The sequence below is a fragment of the Alexandromys fortis genome, unplaced genomic scaffold (genome assembly GCF_014885135.2).
Source record: "Alexandromys fortis isolate MF-2015 unplaced genomic scaffold, M_Fortis_MF-2015_v1.1 scaffold_140, whole genome shotgun sequence".
NCBI classification, from domain to species: Eukaryota; Metazoa; Chordata; class Mammalia; order Rodentia; family Cricetidae; genus Alexandromys; species Alexandromys fortis.
Window position 1 is genome coordinate 2,174,946 of NW_026068048.1, and position 20,047 is coordinate 2,194,992.

The 20,047-nt window shown below is 48.4% G+C and overlaps 1 protein-coding gene across 4 annotated transcripts; it reads left to right on the forward strand.

The window, feature by feature from the left end:
* Window positions 1-6,879: 6,879 nt before the first annotated feature.
* Window positions 6,880-18,808, forward strand: Prodh2 (proline dehydrogenase 2). 4 transcript variants are annotated; one of them, XM_050119150.1, is made up of 10 exons: window positions 6,880-7,141; window positions 7,215-7,411; window positions 7,505-7,643; window positions 7,731-7,817; window positions 11,974-12,054; window positions 12,127-12,282; window positions 12,361-12,527; window positions 15,152-15,262; window positions 16,516-16,601; window positions 18,579-18,808. In XM_050119150.1, exons 1-10 carry the CDS (start codon window positions 6,968-6,970, stop codon window positions 18,749-18,751), a joined length of 1,371 nt encoding a protein of 456 aa, XP_049975107.1. In that variant the 5' UTR covers window positions 6,880-6,967; the 3' UTR covers window positions 18,752-18,808. The 4 variants fall into 4 exon arrangements, with proteins under 4 accessions (XP_049975107.1, XP_049975110.1, XP_049975111.1 ...); XM_050119153.1 differs by lacking the exon at window positions 16,516-16,601; XM_050119154.1 differs by lacking the exon at window positions 18,579-18,808 and having other exon boundaries at window positions 16,473-16,596.
* Window positions 18,809-20,047: the final 1,239 nt, after the last annotated feature.

Here is a 20,047-nt window from a genome sequence, read left to right on the forward strand (position 1 = left end):
AGATAGATAGATAGATAGATAGATGATAGATAGATAGATGATAGATAGATGATAGATAGATGATAGATAGATAAACAGATAGATGATAGATAGATAGATAGATAGATAGATAGATAGATAGATAGATAGATAGATAGATAGATGTGGTGTAATCAGAAGACAATTCCTTTTTTAGAATTTATTTTTATTTTTAAGTTAGGTGTAGTATCTGCAGTTGACCTTAGCCAAAAGTCGAGAGGCAATACATGTAGTATTTGTATTTCTGTGTGTCTGTATACCATGTCCCTCAAAGAGGGCAAGAAAACCCCTGGAACTGGAATTACAGACAGTGGTGAGCCACTATGTGGGTGCTGAGAACTGAATTTGTGTCTTCCGCGAGAGCAGCCAGCACACTTCACTGCAGAGCCCTCTGGAACCCTCTGAGAACAACTTTTGAAAGCCGGTTCTTCCCCTTAGGCCATCAGCCTTGGCAAAGTGCTTCTACCCCCAGCCCATCTTGCTGGCCCAGGACTCATGCTTTCTCTCTTCAAAACCTGCTACAAAGCAACAGTAATCAACATGTGGGTGCTGGCACAAGGAGAAACATATGATATTTCACTCCTCCATTTTATTCCAGAATATGTTATGGACTAGAATAGAAGAAATCCAAGACATAAGCCCTTTTATATATGGCCAGATATTTTTTTAAATATTTACTTTCATTTTATATGTACGAATGCTTAGACTGCACGTGTGTGTGTGTGTGTGTGTGTGTGTGTGTGTGTGCTTGGGTCCTGAAGGGGTCAAAGAGGCTGCTAGCTCCCTGGGAACCGGAGTTATGGATAGTCATGAGTGTCATGTGTGACTGAGAATCAAATCACGGTCCTCTGGAAGAGCAGGAAGTTCTCCAAACTACTGAGCATCTCTCCAGCCTTGGACAGATGCTTTTTGATAAAGGAACAAAAGCTATTTGATGAGGGTGAGAGGTTCTTCAACCATTGACCCCAGGGAAACTGGATATCGCTTATGGAAGAGTCAAAATGGACTTTACATGGAATACTAAAAGTAACTTGAAATCAAATTTACAATGGCTCAAAGGCCAAAACTTAAGAGCTAAGAGCACAGAAGAAAACAGAGGATATGATGTATTAATTTAGCTACAGCTTCTTGGATATAGGTAATAAAAGAAAAAGGCCCAGCGAGAGGACTAATTGGTACAAAGACAGACGAGAAGCCCGACAGCCTGAGTTGAGCCCAGGACCCTCGTGGTGGAAGGAGACGCCCATTTCCAAAGGTTTTATTTTACATCTACTTGCGCACGGAGGAGCATGTGTTCTCTCCACGCAAAATAAATATTAAAAATTTAAAAGGTGATGCACACCTTTAATCCCAGCACTCAAAGGCAGGTGGATCTCTGTGAGTTCAAGGTGAGCCTTGAACAGAGTGCGTTCCAGAACAAGTCAGGGCTACACAGAGAAATCCTGTCTTGAAAAATAAAGGAAGGAAAGAAGGAAGAAATGAAGGAAGGGAAAGAAAAGAAAAGAAAAGAAAAGAAAAGGAAAGAGAGAGAGAGAGAAAGAAAGGAAGGAAGGAAGGAAGAAAGAAAGAAAGAAAGAAAGAAAGAAAGAAAGAAAGAAAGAAAGAAAGAAAGAAAGAAAGAAAGAAAGGGACAAATTGGACTTCAAACCTATAATCCCACACTCGGGAGGTAGAGGTAAGAGAATCAGTGTTGGGTGTCTTCTCACAAACCTCTAACTACAGCTCCAGGGACTGAGACGCCCTCTGCTGGCCTCCCCAGGTGCCTGCATGCACATTTCATACAAACACAAGCACGTACATTTTAAACACACAAATGATGTCATTATATTATAGTATCAAAAGATAAAAAGAAATAATTTCATAAAGTAAATAAAACAAACCCCTGAAAAATAAAACAGCAGAGAAAATTGAAACCAACCACAGCTGTCAGGAAGGTGGAGAAAATGCAAATTGGTGAAGAGATGGAAAATGGTTTGGGGGCCGTGAAGCACAGTACGGAAGTCTCTCAGAAATGAATCCACCACTACATGGTGATCTAGCAATGCTTCTTCAGGTGTCAATACCAAAACAGTCAAAACTAGAGACTTGTAGAGAGATAGCCTCGTCTGTGCTCAAACTCGTGTTTCTCGACGTGTGAGCACAGTCTAAGTGTGCCAAAGAAGGGGTCAGCAAAGGGAGGTAAATAATGGATGTGTGTGTGTGCATGTGCGTGCGTGTGTATGTGCGCGTGTGTGCGCATGTGTGCGCATGTGTGTGCATGCACACGCGTGTGTGTGCACGTGTGTGTGTGCACACATCCAGGAGTGTGTGCTTGTGCTCACAACACACATATGGAGGCCAGAGATCAACTTCAGGGATCTTTCTTCACCATTCTCCACCTTTTTCTGATTTTGTTTTTAAGATTGGATTTCTCTGTGTAGTCCTGTCTGTCCTGAAACTCACTCTGTAGACCAGGCTGGCCTCGAACTCAGAGATCCGCCTGCCTTTGCCTCCCAAGTGCTGGGATTAAAGGAATGCACCACCACTGCCCAGCCCACAAATATTTTTTTTTTAAGTGGCTAAGATAGAAGTTTTATTTTATGTGTATTTTTAAAAGATGTACTTATATATGTATAGTGCCTGCATGTATGTCTGCAGACCAAAAGAGGGCACCAGACTTCATTACAGATGGTTGTGAACCGCCATGTGGTTGCTGGGAATTGAACTCGGGACCTTTGTTAGAGTAGGCAGTGCTCTTAACCACTGAGCCATCCATTTCTCCAGTTCCTTATGTGCATTTTTATCGTAATAAATCTATTTTGTGTCGCTAGATGGTACCTGAGACTGGCGTGTGCTCGGCAGAAGATTTACCACTGAGTTTTATCTCCTGCCTTTGCTGTGTTTGAGACAGGACTTCACTCCATAGCCCAGGCTGAGCTGGAACTCTCGATCCTCCTGTCGCAGTGCTGAATTATAAGCATGTGCCTCCATGTCTGGGCATTAGAATAACGTTTCAGGGGTGGGATATCCAAGTAGCTAATAGATCAAATGGGTTTTGCACAGGTGAGGTTGTCTTGAGAAGGGAGACCAGCCTATTAATGAGGCAAGTGTAGACGTTCATGCAGTTTCCCTAAATCTCCACCAGGGGACGGTACCAGCGCATTTGTAAAGACCTAATCTATCTGGGGCTTGTGTATTGAGTTCTGGAGATTAGGGTTGGATCTGGGCTGAGACTAAACCTGGTCAAGGGGTGTCTCCTATAGGTAAACAGTCCCTGGGTCCCACTATTAAGGTTCAATGGGCCTACGCCGGTGTTGAGGCAGGATTCCAGGGGTACATTAGCTGAAGGGACCTTTTTAATGTGCAAAATGAAGCTCAAGGCTGGGATTGGTGGAGCCGAGCTTGACTAGCTGTAGAAGAAACAGCAAGAAGGTCGGTCGTGTTCCGGGGTTCACGGGCTAGCCAACGATGAAAAGCCGTTTTGCAGCAACAATGAGGCCATTTATGAATTATTCCAGCTTTGACCGTATTCTGAGTTTGGGGTTGATTTGTTTATGGGCGGAGCTGGGGACAGAGCCCTGGGCTTTGCACACTCTTGGCAAGAGCTCTCTATGGAGCCTCCAGGCTCTTGTCATCGTGTCTCTAGAGCCATCAGCCACTCGGCTGTCCAGCGCTCTCATCACTCAAAGCCTGCCCACCTTTGCAGGTGAGGGCATGGTCTCGCTTTGGAAAACAGCAGGTGAGAGCTCGGACAGGAGCAGGGTTGCGAGGGGTGGGGGTGGGACGACAGCCCAAGGTGACCAGTATTCCCTTCTTCCCCAGTGATTGCCATAAAGACCGTCGTGAACCCAGTCAGCACCAGTGAGAGGCCTTCTGGCTCCTCCCCCTTAACAGCTTTTGTGTTATTAGTAGAAACCTTCCCTCATCTCCCCACAAAATTTTATTCAGGAATTTTCCAGGAGACTCACATGGTGGTACACTCCTGTAATCTAAGCCTTTGGGAGACAGAGGCAGAAGGATCATGAGTTCCAGACCAGCCTGGACTAGACAGTAAGTTACAGGCCAGTTTAGGTCTCAAAACAACACAAAACCTCCCCCTCCAGCCCCCGAGCGGCCCACTGTGCTGTGCATGTGAGGCCGGCACCGAGGGCTCCCAGCCCAGCCTCTCCCCGTCTTCCTCTCATCTTAGCTAGGCTTTTAAATTAGTACATTTATTTATTTATTTTATGAGAATGTGTCCCCGCGTACGCATGCCACGGAGTCCATGTGCCCATCAGAGGACAACCTGTGGGAGTCAGTTCTCACCGTCCACCTTATGGGTTCCAAGGATTGGGCTCCAGGCTGGTCAGCAAGTGCCTTCACCCAACAAGCCGTCTTACCGGCTCTATTGTGTTTATTTATTTTCTCGATATGTGAGTGTTTTTCTCACGTGTTTGTATGTGCATCCAATGGTGTCAGATCTCCTGGAGTGGATGCTTGTGAGCTACCATGTGGGTTCTGGGAACCAAACCCGAGTCCTCTGGAAGAGCAGCCTGCACGCTCAACCACTGAGCCAGCTCTCCAGCCTCTCTATTTTATTTGCTGATTTTGGTTTTCTTTGCCTTTTTGAGGCACGATTCCAAGGTGACACTCCTGCTTCACCCTCCTCAGTGCTGGGATTGGAGGCAGGAGCCGCCACACCTGGCTCATTCTCAATGTCCCCCTCCCCTGCCCTGCCATGGACAGGCTCAGGGGAGTCACTCAGACCGCCGGAGAAGCAGGGTCTTGGTACACAGGAAGGCACAAGTTCGGCGAATGACAGACAGACACAACACACAAGAGAGTGCTTGGAATCTGCTGTACTTTTACTAAATTTATGTTTTCATTATATAGTAATCAGACAAAGAACAAGTCAGAAGGCCATGTGTCATCAGTTGGCACAGTACGAAAGCTTCTTTTAGTCACATTACCAGGGACAGGTGTTAGACATAAAGCATCCTTAGAAGAGGAAATCTTGTCCTTGAGAACGTAAACCTCAGACAAGTGGTTTCATCTTATGAACAGAAAGTTTCTGTCTCATCGCTATCATGGCCCTTCCTCTTCCTAACCCTTTACTTCATCTAGTGACCAAATATACCTAATCAGTTCTCTGCACCTGCTGAACTATACTTTTTAGTAGCTTCTTATGCAGCAGACACTATGAGGGTTGGGGTCTAGCAAGCCTATCCATAAAGTTCAAAGTATAAAATAACAGTCTTTGTCCATCAACATTAACCCATCTATTCCCTTGTTCATCATACACCCTGTGTATGACAAAGGTTCTGCTGTAGTCTTATACATTCCCATACTGTGCTTTCCTATCTCAGAGCTGTTCCTGAAGAAATAATCCTTGTCTTGTAGATATATAGACTATCATTATTATGAAAGAAATTGTGCAAAGCTCATATCGAGCATAGCCAGCTAATCAAGAAACCTGTCTATGCCTCAGCGGTGGCTAATACCAGGCTGTCTGCCATTGACCTCCAGGAAGCCTAGTCCCATGGGACACGAAGCTCCCGTCCGGCATAATGACTTATGTCATGTCACACAGACGACACTGGAGTTGGAGTGGCACCGCCCCAGCTCGCTGCTGCCACGATGTCAGGACACTTCTTCCTCCAGGCCATTATTTGTTTCAATGTGTCTGTGGTCCCCACAGGAATTGCACCCAGTGGAATTTGAGGAGTCTCTAGTCTGTGAATCCTCAGGGTTCACATATGGGAAAAAAAGCCATCTTGGGCATGGTGTTGCATGGCTGTAATCCCAACACTTGGGAGGCTGGGGTGAGACAGGAGAATTGCTGTAAGTTCAAAGGGCCAGCCTGGGCTATACAGTGAGGTTATATTTTGTTTGTTTTAATACTCTAATGGGCCTGGAGAGATGGCTCAGAGGTTGTGAGCCCTGGTTGATTTTCCAGAGGACCGGAGTTCAGTTCCCAGACCCATGTCAGTTGCCTGTAACTCCAGCTCCAGAAGGATAGGAGGCCTCTCGGTGGGTGTCTGCACTCAAGAACACAGACAGGCAGGCATGTTATTGGATAAAAGGGTTCTGCAGAGCAAACCTAAAAACTCGACAGATAAAAGCATCTAGAAAACAAACAAGGGCTGGAGAGATGTGCTGATAGTTAGAAGCTTGGTAGCTAAAAGTGCTTCTCGCAGAGCTCTGAAGTTAGACTCTCAGCACCCGCATGGCATCCACAACCTTCTGTAGCTCCAGGTCCAGTGAATCTGATGCTGATGCCCTCTTCTGGCCATTATGAGCACTGCATTCATCTGATGCTCAAGTTCGTGCAGGCAAAATACTCATATACATAAAATAAAAAGCAAATAAAATTTTAATTAAATAAAGACTTGGTGGCATAGGAAGAGTTCTTTTTTTCATTTCCGTAAAGTAGTCCATTGCGTGAGTCCCTCTGTGTACACCTCGATGTTATCATCCAGCCTATTTGGAGGACATTTGGGTTGCTTTCATTTGGGGTTAAGGTCCTTATGGACATTTTTTCCTGATGCCCATGCTCACGTTCTGTAGACTACATGTCTAGCAAGGATAACAGGGCTGTGGGCTATGCGCATTTTAAGTGTGTGCAGTAACTCTACCCTGCTGCTCCCTGGAAGATGAACCGCTCCGCTGAGACTGCAAAGCCCAACTGACTTGAACTTGAGTCCCCTGCTCTTGGGTCCAGCCGCTTATTCAGCAGTGCAAGTTGGGCGCCTGAGATCTGTCGGCCTGTCAGGCTGAAGGTTATTGGGGTCTGTCACTGGGGGGTTACGTGTCCTGACACTGTTATTCTGACCTCTGTCCCTAACTATTAATTATTAACTGCCCCCCTCCCCAAGAGCCTGCTCTCCTAAAGATCTGCGCGGTTAATCAGTCACTGCTCCCTCGCTGGGCAAGGGGCATTCGGTAGATCTGCTGTCTGCCCCTGGGGTGGTGTGTGACCAGGGACTTAACAATGCTCTGGACACGTCTGCCGCTCTCCTGCCACTCCAGACCCTCTACAGCTGACTGGCAGCCCCTGCGTTTTGATGGTGGGGCCTTCCATCTCAAGAAAACAGCGGAGCTGGCGCGGGCTTTGCTGGTGCTTCGCCTGTGCGCCTGGCCCCCGCTGGTTACCCATGGACTCGCGGTGAGGAGCCGGCACAAGGACTGGTCTGAAATTGCCCAGACCTGGCTCTGAGCCCTCACTCCCTACCACCCAGTTTCAGGCCTGGTCTCAGCGACTCCTGGGCTCCCGTCTCTCGGGCGCACTTCTCCGGGCATCCATCTATGGGCAGTTTGTGGCCGGGGAGACAGCAGAGGAGGTGAGGGGCTGTGTCCAGCAGCTGCAGGCCCTAGGACTCCTGCCTCTGCTGGCAGTACCCACGGAGGAAGAACCGGACTCCACTGCCAAGACCAGGTGAGCAGAGAGAAGGCGGGGCCAAAGGAGGATGGGATGAGGGTAGGAAGGGGACCCCTAGGCTCTGGAAACTGACTTCCACTGGCCGGGCAGTGAGGCCTGGTATGAGGGGAACCTCAGCACCATGCTGCGCTGTGTGGACTTGTCACGAGCTCTCGTGGACACCTCTGGCCCAGCCAGAAATAGCCTCATGCAGCTGAAGGTGACAGCGCTAACCAGCCCTCGGCTTTGTGTAAGTGACAAAGTGAGATGGGAGAGGGGGGCACAGGTGTGGCTACCCAAGGCTACCCTCAAAACGTCAGCCACCACCCCATTTCAGAAGGAGCTATCGACTTGGATCCAAAAGTCAACAGGCTCCTCGGAGCTGAGCCCTGAGAGACTGGCAGAAGCTATGGACACAGGCAAGGTAAGGAACAGAGGTGGCGGTCACTGAGGGTGTAGTTGACATGGATAAATATGGATCACATGGGAGAGGGGCTTGGATGAGAGGCTTACCAGGGGGGCTCAGGACAGCAGCACTTTCTCCACAGAGAACAGGGCAGGAGGAGATCAGCTGCTGAGCATGGCAGAGCATACTTCTAATGCCAGCCCTTGGGAAGCTGAGGCAGGAGGATAGAGTCTCTGAGGTCAGCCTGGGCTATGTAGTGAGACTTGTCTCGAAAACGCAGGGTGGAGAGATGGTTCAGGGGTTAAGAACACTTGTTGCTCTTGCAGAGGACCCTGGTTTCCAGCACCCACATGGTGACTCACAACCACACATAACCCCACTTCCAGAGGATGCAGCCCTCTATCCCGACTGCCACGGACACCAGGCATACCTATAGTGCACATACAAACATGCAGGCAAAACACCATGCACATAACTTAAAAACTACACATGTATTTTTGGTGGTGGTGGTTTTGTTTTTAAGGCAGGGTCTTATGTATCTCAGGCTGGTCTTGAGCTCTCTGTACAGTCAAGGATGACTTTGAATTCCTGATCTTCCTGCCTCCACCTCCCAACTTGCTAGAGATACAGACATTGTATCTGGTTTAAAGAAAAAAATGTTTTAGTCAATCAGCGGACACACTGGTGTGTGCTTGCTGCACCAGCTCTAAGCCCTGTGTCTCTTCCTCTTGTCTTGCTTTGTTTTATGAAGCAGGGTCTTACAATGTAACCCAGCCTGGCCTGGAACTTGCAATCCTCCTTCTTGGCCTCCCCAGTCCTGGGATGACTGATGTTTGCAGTCATGCCTGACTGACCCTGATGAAGTCCTTGCGTCATTCATTCATTCACTCACTCATTCATTCATTCTTCCATTCCTTATTATTCCAGTATCCTCTCTCTCTCTCCTCTCTCTCTCTCTCTCTCTCTCTCTCTCTCTCTCTCTCTCTCTCTCAGTGTGTGTGTGTGAGCATGCATGTGTCCACGCGCATGTACCTGTGGACATCAGAGGCTGGAAACAGGTAATTCCTTATTCACTCTCCATTTTGTTTGTTTTGTTTTTGAGACAAGGTCTCTTTACATAGCCCTGGCTGTCCTAGAATTCATCATGTAGACCAGGCTAAGGTGGATCTCACAAAGATCAGCCTGCTTCTGCCTCTCAAGTGCTGGGATTGAAGGCATTCGCCAGCACACCAGCCTGTCCCATTTTATGTTTTAACAGGCAGGCTCTCGCTGAACCTGGAGCTACACTGGCTGGCAGGAGCCTCAGGATCCCTGGGTCTCCATCCCTGCTAGGGTTACAGTATCCCAGTCTGTTCGGAATACACAATTCTCCTGCCTCAGCTTTTCCAGTGCTGGGATTATAGGCATTTGCCACTATACTGGGCCTCTTTTATTGTTCTATGAGTCTGAAAATTTTTCGTAACAAAATGTTAATAAGCAAGGCATAACTGTACACATCTAGAAGCCCAGCACTCAGGAGGCTGAAGTAAGATCTCAAGTGTAAAGCCATCCTGGGATACAGAGTGGTGTCCTGTGCAAAAAAACAAGCAAAACAAAGTAAACCAGAACTACAGATGTAGCCTGGGGGTAGAATTTCCCTAGACTATATCAGTAAGAGGTCTTGGGAATAATTCAGTGGTAGAGCCCCTGCCTAGAATCCCCCAGTGAGGGGCTGGGGTGTGGCTCAGTGGTGGAGCCCCTGCCTAGAATCCCCCAGTGAGGGGCTGGGGTGTGGATATGTAATAGAGAGCTTGCCTAGTCTTCACAAGGTCTGGGTTTATCCTCGGCACTGCAGGGAAAATGGTTAAAAAGTAAAAAGTTCATTGTGCAGTGATCGCCCACACACCTGCCACCTTTAACATTTAGCCACACTGCCATCTCAGTAAACCACCTTCAGATACCAACACTCGAAATGGCCTGGCATTATTTGCCTCTAAGCTGTGCATATCCTCCCATGCCCTTTAATCCTCTCTGGGTGACTTGTCAACGGATGCAGCGCAAATACTGCACAAACGGCCGCCCTGCAGCATCGGGGAGGATGTGTCTAAGCGTCTGTCCTGCTGCTGTAATAACCACTCTGATGAAAGTAACTGCAGGGAGGAGGGTCGATCTGGGCTTCATAATGTGTGGTGCAGTCCGTCATCACGGGAGATCGGGGCGGCAGGAGGTTGAAGCAGTTGGTCCCTCGGTATCCAGGATCAGAAAGCAGGGAGCCACGGGTCCTAGTTTCCTGCTGCTTAGCTCCGTTCCTCCATCGTGTAGTCCAGGATCCCCAACAAGGAACGTGCACCACCTCTGTGGGTGGATCTCCCCACGGCAACACAAGACAATCCTCCACAGGCATGCCCAGAATGCTGGTCTCCCAGACGACCCTAGATTCTGTCAACTTGACTGTTCTAACTGTCTCAGAGAATAACAGCATACGACTGTCTATGCTCAGTGTAGGTGCAGGGTTTTCCTTTTTCTTTTTTTTCTTTTTTCTTTTTCTTTCTTTCTTTCTTTCTTTCTTTCTTTCTTTCTTTCTTTCTTTCTTTCTTTCTTCCTTCCTTCCTTCCTTCCTTCCTTTCTTTCTTTCTTTCTTTCTTTCTTTCTTTCTTTCTTTTTCTTTGTTTTATATTTCAAGACAGGGCTTCTCTGCGTAGTTCTGGCTGTCCTGGACCTCACTTTGTAGACCAGGGTGGCCTCTAACTTGCAGAGTTTTCCCCCTACCTCTGCCTCCTAGGTGCTGGGATTAAAGGCGTGCACCACCACTGCCCGGCTGGCTTTTTCTTTTTAAAATAAATCACTTTAGTTTTCATTGCATGTGTATGCACCACACGTGGGCAGTGCCCTCAGAGCCCTAAGAGGGCGGTAGCTCTCCAGAAGCTAGAGAGACACGCAGTCTCCTGCCGTGAGTGCTAGGAACTGAATTCTGGTAAAGCAGGACATGGCGTCTCTAGCTCTGCAAGGCTTTTCTGAAATTTTTTGACCTGTCATGGGCCGAATCCATGGAAACAGAACCTAGAGTTGGGGCGGGGGAGGCAATGGCACCTGCCGCCCATGGATCCATCTTACTTTGTGACGCTTCTTGGTGGCTGATGTCAATTCACTTCTGCACCAAGTGCTTCAGGCTGTGAAGCACGCGGGTTAAAGCTTCCTAATTGTTTAAGCTAGATTTGTCTTAAGAGTTAACAAGATTTTTGTTGAATGAAAACTACAAATCAAAGCGGGTTTGGCTATAACCTCCAAACCAGCACTTGGGAAGTGGAGGGAGGAGGAGCAGAAGCTGGAGGTTTTCCTTGACTCCACAGTAAATTTAGGTGAGCCTGGGATACATGAGATCCTGCGGGGGCAAAGATACGCCTTGATGAACTTCAGCAAACACACACAGTAGGACCACACCGATCCCCTTCCATACATGGGGCCTTCCCATCACTGCAGAATCCCCATCAGTCTGAGGGTAAGTTTTGTTTTGTTTGATCTTTTCTTTTTTTACTTATTTATTTTTTAGGTTGGGGCTCATATAGCCCAGGCTGGCCTCTCACTCATTTTGTAGCCCAGGATAGTCTTTAGCTCCCGTTCCTCCTGCCTCCATCACCTGATAGGATTAAAGGTGTGCACCGCCATGCCTGGTTTATGAGATAGTTTTTTGAGGCTGGATCTCACCCCAACTTTCTAAACTCTCTCTCTTTTCTTTTTATTATCTTTTAAAATTTTACTGCTTTCATTTATTTGTTTGTTTCTTTGTTTGGTGTGTGTGTGTGTGTGTGTGTGTGCGTGCCTGTAAACATGCATGACAAAGCATGGAGTGGAGGGGTCAGAAAACACTTTCCAGGAGTCAGCTGTCTCCTTCCGCCACATGGGTCCTGAGACTTGAACTTGGGTCATCAGGCTTCGCAGCAGGTGGCTTAGCCACTGAACCATCTCCTTCTTTCTCACTGGATAGACTAGCCCAGGCTTCCTCAGCCTCTCAAATCGCAAGATTGCAGCACAAGCCACTACACCCTGCGAGTCACTTTCTGATTTCCCACAAATTCTTGACAGACAGACAGACAGACAGACACACACACACACACCTTACCTGTGGAAGAGGGGACTTGGGTCCTGGAGGGAGCCAGTGGTCCTGAGCACTGTCCCCTTCCCTAATGCCCCTTAGAACCTGCAGGTCTCCTACCTCAACGCCGAACAGAATCAGCACCTGCAGGCCTCTCTCAGCCGCTTGCATCACGTGGCCCAGGTAACACGTGGGTGCCCTGGCTCCCCACCTTGTGGACACTGCTGGCCCTGACACCTTTCTCTCCCCCTGCAGTATGCCCGGGCCCAGCACGTGAGGCTCCTGGTGGACGCGGAGTACACTTTCATCAACCCCGCCCTCTCCCTGCTCGTGGCTGCCCTGGCCTTGCGCTGGAACAGACCAGAGGAAGGCGGGCCCTGGGTGTGGAACACTTACCAGGCCTATCTGAAGGTGGACAGTGTGCTCTAAAGGGCTGTGGGTGAGGACCCAGCACCCTGACCCTCCTGAGTCTGCCTGTGCTCCCTGCAGGAAACTCACGACCGGCTGGAGCGGGATGCTGATGCTGCACACAAGGCTGGCCTGGCGTTTGGGGTGAAGTTGGTACGAGGTGCCTATCTGGAAAAGGAGAGAGCCGTGACGCAACTCCAGGGGAAGGAAGATTGCACTCAGCCTGACTATGAGGCCACTAGTCAAAGGTAGGGACAAGGCTGAGAGGCTATAGGAAAAATAATAAATACTATAATATGTCACAAGGCTGAGGAGGCAGTGATAGTCAGGGTTCCTATCTGGGAAGAGACACTGTGACCATGACAACTTTTATAAAGAAAACATTCAATTGTGGTGGCTCACTTACAGTTCAGAGTTCAGTCCATTATCATCACGACAGGACATGGCAGCATTTCGGCAAACATGATGCCTGAAAGGTAGCTGCTACGCGTTGATATTTGGGCAACAGGAAGTAGACTGACTCACTGGGTGTGACTTGAGCATCTGAGACCTCAAAGCCTGCCTGAACAGTTACACACTTCCTCCAACAAGGCCACACCTCCCATTAGTGCCAACACAACAGGGAGAGTGTTTGTTGCACAAGGACCGAGTGCCAGGGTACACACCTGTGACTCCAACGCTCCGACATTGGAGACAAACAGATGCTCTAGGTTCAGTGAGAGACCCTGACTCCAACAGTAAGGTGCACAGAGCTGGAGGAAGAGACCCAACATTGATCTCTGCCTTCTACATGTGTGTACATAGGGAGCAAACATGTACGTGCATAAGTGCACACACACATGCACGCGCGTGCGCGCGCGCACACACACACACACACACACACACACACGGCACACACTCACGAATCTGTATATGGTATCTTTTTCTTGTGTTGAGAAGACAGACAGGAGGATCTCTGGAACTCACTGGCCAACAAGTCCAACCTAATCAGCAAGCCCCAGGTCCCAGTGGGTGGGGGCGGGTCAGATCCTCAGAACCCTTAGGAAAAGCTGAGCTGGTGTGGTGGCTGCCTATCATCCCAGACTTGAAAGGCAGAGACAGGGGTTCCCGGGGGACAAGCTGCTAGCTAGACTAGACAGAACTGATGAGCCTGGGTCCAGTAAGAGCCTGTCTTAGTAAATAAAGTGAAGATCCATCGAGAAAGACACCCAGTGTCAACCTTGGGCCACAACCCACACACGTACACATGTGCACATGAACACACAGACATGTGTGCATGCACACGTATACATATACACACACTTAAAATTTTAAAATAGCATGTAACTTTTCTTCTGGGGGTAAAGCAGGTTGCATAAGCCTGACAGTCACTCTGCCACTGAACCACGTCCCCAGTTCCTCTCTGGGGGATTCTAGGCAGGGGCTCTACCACTGAGCCACACTCTAGCCCCTCACTGAGGGGATTCTAGGCGGGGGCTATACCACTGACCCACGCCCCCAGTCCCTCACTGGAGAATTCGACCACTAAACTATATCTCTAGCCCTCTTTTTACTTTTGTTTTTGAAACAGACTTGCTAAGTTCCCAGGGAGACCTTGAACTCACTCTATAACACTGGCAGACTTTGAACTTGCAATCCTTCTGCCTCATTGTCCAAAGTAACTGGAACCAGGCCTGTACAATGGATGCCATCTTTCACTTGCTCATCACCGGCCATGGGGTTCTGTGCCAAACATCTTGTGTGTGTTCACGTCACTTCTTCTCCAGGATTTGGGACACTATTGTTTCCCACCTGGACAGCAACGTCATGTTTGAGGGGACAGAGTTCATAGTATCAGGGCGGTATGACAGTGAGAGGCAGCTCATCACACCACGTCCACAGCCAGGAAGCAGAGAGAACTGGATGCCAGTGCTCAGCTTACCCCACTAACCCCTCTAAGTTTTGTTTGTTTCGTTGTTTTGGTTGGTTGGTTTTTTGAGATAGGGTTTCTCTGTGTGACAGTCCTAGCTCTTCTGGAACTAGCTCTTGTAGACCAGGCTGGCCTCATACTCAAGAGATCCACCTGCCTCTGCCTCCTGAGTGCTGGGATTAAAGGCCTGCGCCACCATGCCTGGCTCTTACTTTCTCTCTTTTTTTTTTTTTTTTCAACCAGGGACCACAATACATAAAATGGTGCTACCTGCATTCAGTGTGTGTCGCAGGGGCATAGGGGTTCTTTCCCAGTTAAACTTCTGTGACAATGTCCAGTGCCATCACGGACATGCCAGGAATTTTCTCTTATACATAATGTCCACATCATCTCATACTGAAAATTAAGACAACCAGTTAAGAAAGGGCTGGTGAGGTGGCTCAGCAGGTAAAGGTGCTTGCCACCAAGCCTAATGGCCTGAGTTCCATCCCTAGGACTTCTGTGGTAGAGGGGGAGACCATGTGGAGAGACCTCCACGTGTATACTCTAGAACACACACACACTGAAAAAAAATATTATTTAAGAAAAAAAATCCACCCATGCTATAGAGACCAATCCTGGGTAGTGCCATCTTGGGAGGAGACATGGTTTTGCTGTGAGACAGTCACTGGGTCAGAAGCTCAGAAGCCGTCCACTTCAGAAGCCCACACTCGTCATCCCTGTTGATGAGAGGCTAAGGCAGGACTGGGCTACACAATGAGCCTGGGTGTCAGAACAAAACAAAGTCCTGCTTTTCACCCCAACGTCCATCCTGACTTCTACTAAGGAAGCTTGATAAAGGTTACACGAGAGGGCAACGGTTCCGAGGAGCTCCTGCCTGAAGACCAAAGGAGGCAGGGGTCCCATCGTCCATTGCACTTGGCCCTCACTCCCTGGAGAGCTGAGCAGAACTTCCCCCTTCAGTTACAGTCGCTGTCTGGAGCTGATGCTGCGCCGCGTGTCCCAGCATGGTCCTCTGTGCCACCTCATGGTGGCTTCTCAAAATGAAGGATCCGTTCTCCAAGCAACTAAGCGGTACGAGGTTGGAGGAGGGGAAACCAGTACGCCTAAGAAGCCCCATCCCTCTCTGTGACTACAAGACAGTGATGGGAAGGCAGTAGTGTGTGTGTGGGGGGGCACTGAGAAGGTACATGGGGGGGATTTTAATTCCAACCTGGCATGATGATACACACCTGTTGTCCTCAGAAGGCGGAGGCAGGAGGATCAAGAAGTTGATGCCAACTGGGTTACACAGTAATAAGGTTTTTGTTTTTTTTTTTTTTAAAAAATAGCCCCTTCTATGCCTGTGTATGTCCTATAGGCTCAGATGTGAAAGGCATTTCCTTATTTCCTGAGACATAGGGAGGACTGGGGACTCCAGAGAGCAGCTGAGGCTCAATGGGTGAAAGTCTCATGAGAGCCAATGAGAATTGTTATTGATTGATGGATTTGATTTATATATGTGTGTGTATATGTGTGCACCCATGAATGCAAGTACCAGGGGAGGCCAAAAGAGAGTGCTAGACTCCCTGGAGCTGGGGTTGCAGGCATTGTGAGCTGCCTGACTTGGGTACTGGTAACCGAACTGGGCTTCTCTGCAAAAGCAAGAGCTCTTTGTTAAATTTTATTTGAATTTTTTAAAATGTTATGGATTTGGGCATTTTGCCTGCATGTGTGTAATGTGTGCCCATGTGCCTGCCTGGTGCCTGCAAAGACCAGAAGAGGGCGCCAGATTCCCAGGAACTGGAGTTGTAGACAGTTGCTGAGTTGCTACGTGGGTGCTGCGAGTCCAGTCGTGTCCTCTGGGAGAGCAGTCAGGGCTTTTGACCACAGAGCCATTTCGCCAGCCCTGCAGTGGTATTTGCCATCGAGTTTGGGGCTAGAGTCATTTCTCAGAATCTGTGCAAATTTGTCCTAGGACCAATTTCCATGGAAACCAACATTTTCAGATGTTCAAGTCCCACACATCGGATGACATAGTATTTGAATATTTGCATATGACCCACGAACATCCTCCTGTAGGCTTGAAACAGTCATGCTTATTCACAACACCTAGAGCAATGAATGTAAACGCTACATACATAGTTACACCAATCTAAGGGGGAAACCTGTGCCGGTGTTTACACAGACCTGAGCCACCCTCATATCTGATCCCTGGTTGAATGTGTGGGTGTGGAATGTGGATCCAGCTGGCCAACTGCTCTTCCTCCATATTTGAATGCTCGGGTGGCTGGCTTGTCTTTAGATGTAGCCACTGTCTGGACCGATAACATGACCCCCTTCTGCAGTATGTGGGAGCTGGGCATTCCTCTGGATGGGCCGGTCTGTTTTGGACAACTTCTGGGCATGTGTGACCACGTCTCCCTGGCACTAGGTATGTGAATGGCTCACCCTCAACCTTCCACCCCCACCCTCACCCTCTCATTCCCTCTCACCTGGAGCCCTCCTGCTGTTTCCAGTCATGAACTGGCCCCACTCTCACAGAGAACCTGCAGCTGGCTCAGCCTCCAGTTCCTCCCGGACGCATCAGTATTCCGGGATTTGGAACCTTCACAGGGATATGCCCTGTGTCTTCTCTCCTGACCTGTGCTGGTTCTAGTTTATGGTGCCATATTGCCTGCACTTTAGGGTCCTGACTGCTGCTCCCTAAGGCCTTAGACTGGATTCCTTTCCTTCTATGGGGTTACTAAGGGTAACGAGAGCACTCTATTACTGGAAAGATGGCTCAATGGGTAGACCACCTAACGTGCAAGCCTGAAGACCTGAGTTCAAATCCCAAGGATCCATGCCAAAGCTAGACAGTAAGGCAGATGTCTACCATCCTAGAATGCCTATGGAAATGGGAGGCAGAGGCAGGAGGTTCCCCAGTAGCTTGCGGCCGAATAGTCTAGTTTTATGCGATTCAAAGAGGCCCTTCTCATGTAAGGTAAAAAAGGAGAGAAACAACCCACACAGGTTGTCCTCTGACCACACACACACACACACACACACTCACACCCCACAATACAGAGACGTTATTGTTTTCAAAAACCACTTTGCTCTCGATCCACACTGCCAGTGTTTTCTGTTGTTTATTTGTTTACTTGCTTTTGTTTTTGAGTCAGGGTCTGGTTATTCGGCCCTTGCTGGCCTGAACTCCCAAGTAGACCAGGTTGGCCTCAAACTCACAGAAATCCTTCTGCCTCTGCCTCCTGGGGTTAGAGGCCTCTTTCAATACCTTGATACAAATTTAAGCTGTCACTGCGTGAACGGGCTAGCCTATGACCCCCAGAAAACAGCAGTGATGAATTTCTCTGGTGTCTTTGGGTCTAACCCATTCTCTAGGAGTGTAGAGAAGTGGGGGACTTCTCACTGGCTCTCCCTCAGAAGGTACAGCTTTTCTGAGTTCTAGCTTATAAGGGGCCGGGTTCCTAGAAAGCTCAGCAGGGTGAGGCTCGCACGTAATTGTATAACATGTTAGGTTATCCAACATTAATCGGATTTCTCCTTCAGAGAAAGAGTGGCTTCCTGTGTCCCCATCTCTCTGAGCTTTTACTTTCTTTTTTTTTAATTGATTTTTATTGAACTCTACATTTTTCTCTGCTCCCCTCCCCGCTTCTCCCCTCCCCGCTTTAATCCTCCCCCAAGATCCCCATGCTCCCAATTTACTCAGGAGATCTTGTCTTTTTCTACTTCCCATGTAGATTAGATCTATGTAAGTTTTTACTTTCTTAATTATTGAATTAGTCTTCTTGCTCTCTTAGAAGTATTTTTTTTGTTGTTTTTTGAGGCAGAGTTTCTCTGTATCTCTAGCTGTTCTAGAACTCACTCTGTAGACCAGACTGGCCTCAAACTCAGAGATACGCCTGCCTCTGCCTCCCAAGTACTGGCAATAAAAGTGAGTGCCACTACCGCCTGGCTCTTAGCATTATCTTAATAAACTGGGGTTTTTTTTTTTGTTGTTGTTGTTGTTGTTTTTGCTAGATGGTGGCACAAACCTGTAATTCCAGCACTCAGGAGGCTGAGGCAGATTTGGGATTAGAATTGAGCCTGGACTACATAATAAAAGCCAATCTCACACCAACCAATCAGAAAGAAAGGAAGGAAGGAAATGAGGAAGGGAAGGATGGACCAGAGGAAAATTGTTTCTCTTAAATGTTTGCTGTAGAGTGTTTTAGTAGTGAATTACCTAGTTTGCCATGTTCTGACTCACCTAGTCTGCCATGTTCTGAGCAAAGGAAGTAGCATTTGCAGCCGATGCCCAGGAACCTCTCTCTGTCTCTCTGTCTCTGTCTCTGTCTCTGTCTCTGTCTCTCTCTCTCTCTCTCTCTCTCTCTCTCTACCCACACTCTGCCAATACTCTTCCCAACAGGACAGGCTGGATATTTGGTGTATAAGTCTATCCCCTATGGCTGCCTGGAGGAGGTGATCCCCTACCTGATCCGGAGAGCCCAGGAGAACCGGAGTGTGCTGCAGGGTGCCCGCAGGGAACAAGCCCTGCTCAGCCAAGAACTGTGGCGGAGGCTTCTGGGAAGGAAGGCCTGAGGGTTACTCCATCAGTACCATAGAGGCCCTGTGCTCAATAAAGGTCCAGAGACTCTGCCTTTGCCTGTATCTCCCTGAAGCTGCCTCCTTGGGGAAGGGCTGATCCTGGCCTCGGCCAACAGAGGTGGCTCAGGTAGGTGGGGCGTGTCTGAAACTCAAGAGGTCTTTAGTCCTATGTGGTGACCTTTGGAAGGCTGGGGCAGGACAATCATGAGTTCCAAGCCATCTAGAGCTACATAGTAAGGAGGAAGAGGAAGAGGAGGAGGGGAGAAAGAATGTGTGTGTGTGTGTGTGTGTGAGTGTGTGTGTGTGTCTTTAGATGACCCATGGTGATAATGGCTTGAGGCCGTCTATCCTGTAATGAACTTGGTCAGGGTTCTATTCAAGAATTCTTTCCATCTCAGAGGATGTGCAATAACTAACACAGATGAAGAGCAGGCACTAACAAAAGGCTGGGCCAAGGCCATGTGCCCAGGAGGGGAAGACCATTCCTTCAGCCAATAAGCACCGATGGACAGGCTGGGGAGATGTCTCTGTCAGGAAAATGTCTGATGCCCAAAGACATGAGGACCTGAGTTTAACCTCCAGTCGCCATATAAAACTCCAAGCCTCATGTGTATACAGGCTGAGACAGACAGATATCGGTCGGCCAGCCTGGCCCAATTGGTGAGACACAAGTCCCAGCAAGGGATGTTGTCTCAAAAAAAAGGGTAGCACCAGGAAGCTGTCTTTGTTGGGTTTTCTATTGTTGTGAAGGGACACCATGACCACAGCAATTCCCATAAATAAAACATTTAATTGGGGTGACTCACTTAAAGTTTCAGAGGTTCGGTCTATTACCAGCAAGATGGGGAGCATGGTGGCATGCAGGCAGACATGGTGCCGGAACTGAGAGTCCTCCATCTTGAGACAACAGGAACACGAGGTGGTATCATGAGCACATGAAACCTCCAAGCCTACCCCCACAATGGCACACTTCCTCCAACAAGGCTATACATCTCCTAATAGTGCCACTCCCTATGAGATCGTGAGGGCCAATTACATTCAAACTACCCCAGAAGCACAGGCAGGAATATTATAGTTTCAAGACTAGCCTGGACTACATAGTGAGACTCTATCTCAAAAACAAAACAAGAGCTGAGGACTCTTGCCAAAAATTCCCCCGGGGAGAGCCTGGAGCTTGGCTCAATGGTAGATACAGTACATGCTTAACATATACAAGAGCTTGAGTTTCATCTCCAGCACTGTAAATAATAATAAAGTTACAAAGATGGAAAAGAACAGGACAGTGGTGGC